At 37.0% G+C, this 10,524-nt stretch overlaps 2 protein-coding genes across 3 annotated transcripts; both read left to right on the top strand.

Annotated features, from left to right (window-relative positions):
- Positions 1–3,077: 3,077 nt before the first annotated feature.
- On the top strand, positions 3,078–7,851 carry LOC105700704 (protein-serine O-palmitoleoyltransferase porcupine). The gene is made up of 7 exons (XM_012426829.2): positions 3,078–3,579; positions 3,787–4,008; positions 4,082–4,274; positions 4,352–4,568; positions 4,636–4,742; positions 5,232–5,434; positions 5,511–7,851. The coding sequence occupies exons 2-7, from the start codon at positions 3,795–3,797 to the stop codon at positions 5,951–5,953; spliced, it is 1,377 nt and encodes a 458-aa protein (XP_012282252.1). The 5' UTR covers positions 3,078–3,579; positions 3,787–3,794; the 3' UTR covers positions 5,954–7,851.
- A 270-nt stretch (positions 7,852–8,121) lies between these two features.
- On the top strand, positions 8,122–10,269 carry LOC105700668 (thioredoxin domain-containing protein 15). 2 transcript variants are annotated; one of them, XM_012426727.2, is made up of 5 exons: positions 8,122–8,263; positions 8,355–8,455; positions 8,525–8,653; positions 8,728–8,954; positions 9,578–10,269. In XM_012426727.2, exons 1-5 carry the CDS (start codon positions 8,215–8,217, stop codon positions 9,930–9,932), a joined length of 861 nt encoding a protein of 286 aa, XP_012282150.1. In that variant the 5' UTR covers positions 8,122–8,214; the 3' UTR covers positions 9,933–10,269. The 2 variants fall into 2 exon arrangements, with proteins under 2 accessions (XP_012282150.1, XP_012282149.1); XM_012426726.1 differs by having other exon boundaries at positions 8,355–8,653.
- Positions 10,270–10,524: the final 255 nt, after the last annotated feature.

The following is a 10,524-nucleotide window of genomic DNA, read 5'->3' on the forward strand; positions in this document are numbered from 1 at the left end:
CGTCGTATCGGTTATCTCCTTATGAATTAAGATAGAAAATCTTTCAAGAGTCGTTCGGTGAGTTTAAGACAGACTTTAAACGTAGATCAGATTGCGAATACACGGCGAACATATTACGTGGATGTGTAGATTCACGTTATCGGGCCTCGAAGCCAGACGGCTTCAACGTCGACGTGTTGATATTAGTAGAGCTAATTTGATAGTTTAATCAATTTCCGTAAGCCGACGGGAGTTTAATAGTGATGTCATCATTTTCAACGGGGCACAATGGGGTTAATCTCGCTCGACGAGCTAATATTCGGAGAGTTAACAGAGTTTCAAATGCAGCCAGGGCCGTAATTTGCCCGACGTTCGTGACGTATGACGGAAACGAAAAAGTATCCGATATCGAATGAGTTTGTGCAGAAAGTCACACTCTTGCAAGGGATATTTCCAAGGAACGAAATGTATCGTCCGAGCATTGATGCCGTCGTGTTACATTTAATGATGTACATCAATTACTCCACGTTTTTACGCGTATTGATTTCGAGAAACCCTTTATCCTAGGACGCAAAAAGTTCAATATTTTTCAGTTTATATTGTCACAATTGTTATAAATTCTCCTACACTGTATTCTCATGAAAGGCAATTCAAATTCATAGACCTACCCACGAGAATCAAGGTATTAAAATGGTATTTCCTGTTTAAACTTTGCGTTAAGGAATAAAAGCTGTGATAAATTACACAGACGGACAAACGTCATTAAGAATGACATTATTTCCATTTCCGTGTGATATTACTTCATTGAAAAATTGTAAGTAAACCTCACTTCGATCCTCGATGTGAAAACTATCGATCCGTTACTTTTATTTATAGACGGTCATTTCCACAATTTTACCAACGTATAAAAGCTGAAAGTAACGAATAATTTATATAAATCTAAATGTAATATTTTATTAATCACGTAAGAATATCTTCAGAACATCAAAACTTGAATGAGTCCAATAAGGAAAACGACTCGTCAGTGTACTCTATATTCTCTTGAAACGTACATAAAGTGATTTAATGGTTGGCCACCCATGCTTATTATGTGAGATGTTACTGAAAAGTCCAAGAAGTAAATTTATCGTCCATAATCTCAGAATATACGCAGTTTACGATAAATTCAACGTCAAGTTAGCCATTTCTGTGATGGGCATAATAACTTAAAGAATATGCGTCTATAAGAAACACTGTACCATATTGAAACTAGCTGTGAAACCGTCAAGCTAATCATTAGACATTGTACACGCATCAAACTTTTATATCTAATATTTTAAAGGGATACATCTCCAAACTTTTAGTACTCGGTAAACCGATGAATAGTCAACCGCATTGTTGAACGTTTCGAGAAGTATGGATTCCGTAAAAATTGACAGAAAAGCTCTTGATTTGACACTTCTCAAGATTTGCATCATAAAGAAAAAATTCGGGTACGTCAAATCTCCCCCCCCCCCCCCAGAAAACATTTGTACAGTCTGAAATGCATATCTCTATAAGGCTTGATGAATGTTTTCATGTAATTCGCATACTTTCCATGAGCGTAAACGTCCATTTTTTCATATACGGTTTTTCATATCGTTACAATAGGCATAATTCTAATGAGCGCACAAATGAAAAGTGTTTTAGAGATAAGTGGCATAGGAAGGATACCGTGAAAAAAGTAAGCACTCATAACGTAATGCCTTCCTCAATTTGGGGCACGAAGGATTGGCGAGGCTGCTCGCAGTTTTCGTTCAAGCGGCCCTGTATGCAGATTCACGAGCGGGCATATTAGGTGGAGGTACGCAGTTAGGCAATAACCGCTGTCAATAGAACCCTGCCTCCTCTCTTGGAGTGGCCCCCACTCGAAAATGCTACTCGCTAAATTAGGTAGGTTATATGGGCTTCGTTTCATTCGCGAGCAAACTTTAATAAGCGCTAAAATTGCGTAAAAGAGCAAGGTTTTCAGACGAGCGAACTAGGGCCGCGCTGATTTCATGATCCTGATATTGGTATATTAAGTAACGGAGACTTTGTTCTAATCGACGAACCTTTTTTCTACGCGTGACTATACAATTCTTTAGTGTTATTTCCATATTAGAATCTGATCCTTACGCAAACATTTATCAGTCATAGAAACGCTCTTACGGCAACCCGATGAATGGCGATCGTAAAATGTCACGAGTTATCGTTTGCTTAAGTCAAACTTTCAAACGCGGTGTATCCCAAAATTGACCTAAATCGATTGCCAGGTAAAATATGGGGCCGTCTTATCTCTCCCATCTTTGACAAAACGGGCTGGTAAGCTTGCGGATCGAAATATTTATAAATAAATTATTCATTACGATAAATGGCATGACTATAGTGATTTCGAGTCTTTGTTCCACACATTTTTTAATGACTGACCTTAATATCATGTCGATATGTTAACAGATTCGCGACGGGTGGCGTAGTGATTGCGGCATAATATTACGTCATCCGTCGTGAATCTGTTAATTGCCTGAAATTATTTTCTATTCATATTTTTCATGATTCAGAAATGGCTCGTTTCATTGACTCCCCAATTATCTCTTTTTTCTTAAATCTATTTTTACGGTCGTGATTTGTCGTTTTTCATCATTCATACAACTCAGTTTAGATAGTTTACAATTAAAACCTTCTGAAAATAGTTGGCAATACTACTGTTGTTACGCTGCGTCTGTTTACACCTTCTTCTAAAGCCAGTTTGGTTACGATACTACGGCTTACCAAAGAAGCTTAACGTTATTACACCGGATTTTTACCACTGGCATAAAACGGAGTATTCGTTAGGCCCGGTTTCGCAACTCGAGTTAACCAAAGTTTAACTAATTTATATCCAGTTTAAATTTGCTGTAAACCAGTTAAATTCTGATTAACTCGAGTCGTGGAACCGGGCTTTATATCGTTTTCAGTTGGTTACTCCGAGCTGCACTGGTGTGTGTACATACATACATACAATTGCACCACTAAACGTGTTCAACTGATCAACGCAGTGCGCCCAGTGCCAGTGTATCATGTTTAGCTTGTCAGTGTCGGGCTGATGGCGCGACTACTCTGCACTCGATTCATTACACTTTACCACCGTCCTAGAAAACAATTGTAAGAAAAGTGCAATATGGCGGCATCCATGGACGACCAGAGATGAATTGGGAGATTGCTCACGGTCAGGATTGCGCGTCACGTTTCTGTGCTGCCCTCGGTGGAAAATTCGAGCGGCTCGCACACTCGCGATGGTAGCAACATCCAGCAGTACCCGATGGCGGCTTTCCCTCACGTAGCAATGGACAGTATATACGTGTGTACATACATACGTAGATACACGCATGCATTATTGCTCCGAAGCGCCACGCAGAGCATTTACATGTGCGTGGTGTTCACGTACGGACGCATGAAGCGACCGTGTAGCGTATCGTCCCCGGGAAATTTCGTGCGTTCCGATCAGCCGTGGCGGCAAGCAAGCTACGGCTCCAAGTAACGCGTGAGTGTCAGGGCTCACATTCATAGCGCACACACAGCAAAAGTTCCAGTTCTACCGCAACTTGAATGGCGTGAATGCATGTATGTACTGCCATGAAAACTGTAATACGTTCTTTGGCAACGGTTTCCGCCCGTTTAAAAATGTTACGCCGGCTCACCGCCGATTTGGCGCTGAGAGCAGGGAGACTCGGGCGTCTCGATTTTCCGTGCGGTGTGAGATATTCCCGTACTCACCCGTACACGCACCCGCGTATCTTTTCGTCCCATTTCTTAATTATTATTTGACAGTTGACGGCATGGTTTGCGACACCGACGATGCAGATTGCGATGGTCTCGATTATCAGGATATTCAATATCACTATCAAGATTCCTACGATTACGACATGGAGCCAGAAGGAACGTTCTCGGATTTATGCCAATACTGTCTGGGACCGACAATTTCCGATACTTTGTATTATATGCTACCTTTATTTTTGGCATCTATCATATTTAAATTGATTGCTCAATCGCGTAAGTTTCAACACATTTCAAAATTAGTTGCACGGTTTTTAAAATGTTTTTTTTTTTCTGTGCATATTCGCAGGATATATGCCATACAATGTCTTTCATATACTCTCTATCGTTATCGGAGTATTTGTGATACGAAACTATGCTCCAGAATGTCTGTGCATATTAGTAGTACTAATGGGAGTAACTTACATATTTTTACACATACCTGAGAAATATCATAAGGGATTCGGTGTATTTTTACCAAGTCTGGTTTTGATCGTGTATTGGTATGTATCGTTAAGTACATAATTATCAGGTCTTACTGTATGTAGAAAGTTTTATAAATAATTTATATAATTTTTAGTGAGATTTCAATGGAACCATCCTCATGGCACAAAGTGCGCAGCATCGTTATGATTGGGGCAATGAAGGGTATTAGTGTAGCAATTGATAATACAGATTCGTTAAGTCTACCTTCATTTTACGAATATTTGGGATACATGTTTGGTGCTGCGACTTGCCTATTCGGACCATGGATTTCATTTAAAAATTATATCGATCTTTATCAGAAGAATTATTGGGTATATCTTCTAAATTTTTTAATGTTTGAGTCATTTCACTGTTCATTGATTAGGTTTTCTTTTTCAGAACATTCCTACAATATCGAAAACTATTGGATATTTTTTAGCATCTCTGACTTTTTTGATAACCTCAAACTGCATCACTCAGTGGATTTTCTCAGACAATTCTAACAAGTAAGAAATAATGATATATATTTATAAAGAGAGAAAAATTAACAAAATAAAAAATGTACTTCTTTGCTTTCCTTCAAAACAGCTTATTCTAAATTATTTCATACAAATCTTTTGAAAAAAAAAGGAATGATTGAAAATCATTTTCATGATATGTTATTCATTATTTGCAAATAAATTTTGCTTCGATTTACCTTTGTTCAACATGAAAAATCATGAAATATGTTCTAAATTCCATTTAATTTATGGTATGTCTGGTGGAATGTGATTAGTCCCTAGCTAAGTGGGCATACTGTATTACGATTTTTTATTAGGCATGTCGAAGAAGAAGTAAATTTTGTGAGTAATGAGTACATATTTTCTGAAATAATATTAATTAGATGGTTACTTACACTATCTAAAACAAGGTTTTATGATCTTACATATTATATTTTTCTTCTGTTAAATTTATGTTTCGATTCTGAATTATTCTCAATCTTTTTTTTTTTTCAGGTGGCTTTTGGCATATCGAGATGCATTATCATTTCGAACATCGCATTATTTTATTTCATATACTGCATCAACAATAATGCTGCTAGGAGGATACCCTATGTCCTTGGTAAAAATAACTAAACCAATGGAGATAGAATTACCACGATCTTTGGTTCAAGTAGTGGTTTCATGGAACAATCCCATGCATTTCTGGTTAAAGACATGTGCGTTCAATGTTTCATATTTTTTTCCACACAGTCTTGTAATGTTTTTCTTATTGTTATTCGATGATTTGTACAGACATATTCCGTCCCTGCAGGACACGCTTGGGAAGATTTGGAGCTGTGATAATTACTTATTTAACCAGTTCACTGTTGCATGGACTGAACTTCCAGCTGGCTGCTGTTCTACTTAGTTTAGGATTTTATACGTACATAGAATTTCAGTTGCGACACACTTTAGCCTATACTTTCAATGCTTGCGTAGCAGCAAAGTCATGTACAGATCGGAAGTGTACACACGATTCAAAAATACGTAATTCGTTGTGGGTCGTTGTGACTAATCTTTCCTTCTCTGCATTAACTATTTTTCATTTAAGTTATTTGGGCCTCATGTTTGATGTTTCTGACCAACAAGAGACTGGCTATAGTTACTCTCACACTATGGACAAATGGTCACAGTTGGGATTTGCCAGCCATTGGGTAGCTCTTGCGATGTATTGTGCGCAACTTCTAATCGGATGACAAACCACGTAACTGCATAATAGTTTTTATTTATAGTTTTACGAAACAGAAGTGAATGCATATCATGAAATACGTAAAATCAAATTCTTTCTTCATAAACAAAAGAGGTCTTTAAAACGATGCTGGATGTGTTGAAGTAATTTAATATGTGCAAGTACTGTTGTAATTTTTTCTTCATTCAATCAATTGCAATTCCCAAAAACTGAAATTATAATTAGTTAGAAGTATTAACCCTTTCTGGATAAAGCATTTAATATGCAGTTTTAATTTCTTTTATATATGAAACTTTATCCAATACGGATATACAGAGATATTCTAATTATTATAATTGGTAGGTAGATAGAATTGAAAAAATAGATATTAATTTGATTACATTTGCTATTACTAAAATGTTTTGTTTTCTAAGCATTTAAGTGTGAAGAAGTAATTACATCAAGACTTAGGTAATTTGTTTAATGCATTGAGAATCAGTAGCACAATGTGTATATCCTTTGATTCCTATCAAAAAGTGAATGAAGTTCCATCTGCATTTGAGACAGAAATCACATGCAAATAGAACAAAATTCTGGATTATAAAGATTGCCTTGTGAGAAGAATTTCACTGCTATTGTACTATACTACCTTTTTCCACAATATGTTCCTTCTAAAAGTAGTATAATTACATGAGAGCGTCTTAAAGCATCAGTATATCGCTTTTGAAAGGTACAACATGGAAACAGGAATCAGTTTAGCCATCTTGTATCTTGTATCTTGTATTATTAAGACAGATTAATTGTGAGTCACAACAATTATAGTATTAAGACATTTTTATAAATACCAGTTAAGGCCTGAAAGTAATTATGACATGTAATCGAATGTGATATGTTGATTGATATTTCAACTTCATGTAAAATAATTTTTACTATGTAAGAGATCCAAAGTATTCTAGTGTAAGAAAGCCGAAACGCTTTTTTTTATAGACTTCATTATTATTTTTACATATATATTAAACTTGTACTTGTAAACATTAGAATTCATTTAACATGGAAAGTGTAATTAACTGAAAACATCTATTGTATATTTTTCAATATTGTATCATAACTATCAACTAAAGTTTTACCGTTTCAATCGTTATGGTCGTATAACGTATGCCTAAACAGTATATTAATACTCGGATATACACATGTGATCATGTACCTGAGGATATTAATTTAACCAAGTGAGTATCCAAACCGCAGCTTCAAGCTCGCCGCATATGGTGTTTATTTTCTTGCTGGCTGCCCTGTTATGGAACAAAGCAGGTTATGGTGCCGGGTTAGCTTCGGACAATCCATGCTGCTTACTGGAAATTAATTTGGATACTTATTTGATTCATGGGCCACTTCTTCATTTGTTTTAACGTTATTTCTTTAAGAGATCTTTGCACACACAGAGTCGGACAGTTTACAAGATAAAGGACTAATAAGGCGAGCCGATCAGATGTTCTAATTGGCTCGTCGTCTCAGCCTGCTCAAAATCAGACCAATCTCAAAACTTAATAAAGCACGAGTAATTCACTTAGTAAAGCATGAGTGATTCACTGCAATGTATTTTGCGTGATTGCAACGAATCGTAAAACGTGAGGAAAGAAATTTGCGTGAAAAACCGTACCTCCCTTCCCTTCAGAATTTGAACTCGTGACACGTACGTAACACCTAACGTCATACCGACTACGTGAGCTATGCGTTGGGTATCCTTCCATGTAGGTTTTACGTGTTCCCTAGGAAACATTCATTATTTTTTCATTAATTTCCGTGGCTTCAAAAAATTGTACATAAAGTATCACACAACTCTCGAGCACCCACGTTGTAGTTTTGCCATGTATTTTTCTGTATGTAATAACATTTGCGAATAAAATAAATAAGGTATGCGAAGGGTAAGGTCAAAGAGGGTGCCTCGAGTGTTCTTCTCTTACCATCAAAAGCGAGCAGTGTCGATAAGCGTAGGTAAGCCACCACCGTCAACTGCCGCATGGTATTACCATCACGAATACGCGAGCCACCAACGGCGACTGGTAGATGGTACGGCCATCGCGAGTGCGCGAGCCCCTACCAGAAAATCGTTGCGCAACCCTTGGGGGCAAAAAACGGTGAAAGCTAACGTACGAAACCAGAGGGCAGCATAGGATGCGATCGCGCGATCCTGCCCGTGAGCAATCTCCCAACTCATCTCTGCTGCTAGCAGTCCATACATGTATAGTTAAGGCTTGTGGAAGCTTCTTGATTTTTGGTTATGTGCAGAAGATGAACATTTTGGGTAGATTCGGAACAGTCTTATTTATTATTATTTCAGGTACTTTCATTTAATAATCGGCCGTGTAAACTTTGAACTGGAAACCAAAATATGGTCCAAATAATCAACAGTGTTTATTTATTGATTTTAGTCCATCCTTTACGAGGTTTAGTAGGCAGTCAAGAGCCTCCAGGAGTGATTGAATATGTAGTCGAACGTCAAGAACTTCCTCCCAAAGGAATTATTGCATACGTAGATAATCGCTCCAGCGATATAAGTAATCACACCGAACTTGTTAACGATATGAAACATGTCCCTCAGCAGACAGAGCTGTCTCAAGCAAGCGTGGAACGTGCGGACATTAAGAATAACTCTACATCTGAAAGTACAATTACCACGAATATGACGAGGGTGAACTGCATAATGGATAAGGAATATGGCCCCGTTGAGGTAAAGTTTAATGTCTAATCTTAAAAGATTACATTACATGGAGATATTATTTAAGATGAAATTTATTGCCTTAGCTTGTTAATGCTACAAGGCTCATGAAACTGTTAATTTTGGAGCCAGGACCTTCCAATAGAAGCAGAAATAGCAAGGAAGATAAACAATTTCCAGGGACTTGTGTGTTAGTACTCTTTTATGCTAGATGGTGTGTCTTTAGTAGTCACGCAGCTCCAGCATTTAATGCCTTGCCAAGGTATTTTCCACATATTAAGGCTGTAGCCATTGATGCAATAAAATATCAGAGGTAATGGAATTTATTTAATGCTATATATACAGGGCGTTCCAGACCTCGTGAACAAGAAATATGTGACATAATCTCGGCTTAATTCTGCAAGAGAATGTCCAATGCAAACTTGAATCCAAATTGTAATTTCAAAAGTGGAATTGTTTAAAGTTGATCGATTATAAACCAGATTTAGTCGCCGAGTAGTGACGGTACAATCGTCCAGTTACCTGTGCATTACTATTTACATTTAGTAAATATTGACATGTCATTTATTCTCGAGTTTCTTGAATTTTATCATGTTAGAACAGAATCTGAATTCCAGGTCACAAACATTCCAGCTCATTGACATGTGAGTTTCACTTTGAAGATAACACAAATTATGGGATGTTTATACTTGTACTGTTTGGCAACTAATTCTGCTTGGTGATTGGTCAACTTTGAACCACTGTACTCTTGAAATTACAAGTCTGACACAAGTTTGCATCAGATATTCTTTTTCACAATTAATTGGAGATTACGGCCATGCATTTCTTGTTTGCGAGGCTGAATAGCACTGTATATATATAAATATAAAGTTTTCTCGAAATTCCTTGATATACCAGTTTGTTTTATGTGCTCCTAAATATTAGAAATATTTTCAGCTTTAATACCCAGTATGGTATCGTTGGAGTACCCACACTGATGCTTGTTCACAAAGGGAAGCCTGTAGCCAAGTTTAATGATACAGTCTACACGCTGGAAGCTTTTTCACGATTTATTACGCGAATGACTTCTCTTGAACCAAATGGATCTTTATATGTAACGTCAGCTGACTTCAGTGGTCCAGTATCAAGCACACCTTCCAATGAGACAGACTACTGTTTGGTTCTATCATGGATTTTTATTGCTGCCTGTGCTCTGTATTTCATTTCTAAAAGTCACTGTTGGCAGCAATTTGTAGAGCTCATACAAAATACCTGGCGTGAAAGCAATGCCCAGCATGAGCATACAGATTAAAATGTAGTTATTTATAAATTTCTAAATTAAAATATTAAATTTAATCAGAAGAATGGTTTCTGAAATATGTGATGTGTGATATTTAATAGTGCCTATTGGCTGGCCGCTAGGTAGCTTTCAGATTGCTGAATGATACTGAAATTTAATTTCTTATGATTCTATTGCAAAGTAGCATCAGTTTCCACTCTATGGGTCAAAAAATTCTGATTCTGAATACTTGCCAAGTTAACTGAAAGCAATCCTCATGGGAGAAGTGTTGTAATTTGATTACGCAATTACATTTGGACATCTAAAATATAAATTAAAACCGGTACTATATGGTACAGGTATAAACACAGTTGGCTTGTTGTAGTTATTTATACAAAACAGGGCAGCTTCTTCAAACATGCTACAGCATATGTAATCCTTGCGCAGTAAGAACTTCCAATAACTGAGAAATCCCACTCTGATTAGTCGACTTTAAACCGTAATAACTCCGGAAGTAAGTGTTGCATATAAAAATTGCAGAGGAACTTTTAGTTTCAATAGGATTTGCCACGATGTATCGTCCTAACTCAACTTAATCCGATGACGTGAGCATGCTTAACTGCAC

This window comes from Orussus abietinus, unplaced genomic scaffold (assembly GCF_000612105.2).
Source record: "Orussus abietinus isolate OABI.00-Male unplaced genomic scaffold, Oabi_2.0 scaffold49, whole genome shotgun sequence".
NCBI lineage: Eukaryota > Metazoa > Arthropoda > Insecta > Hymenoptera > Orussidae > Orussus > Orussus abietinus.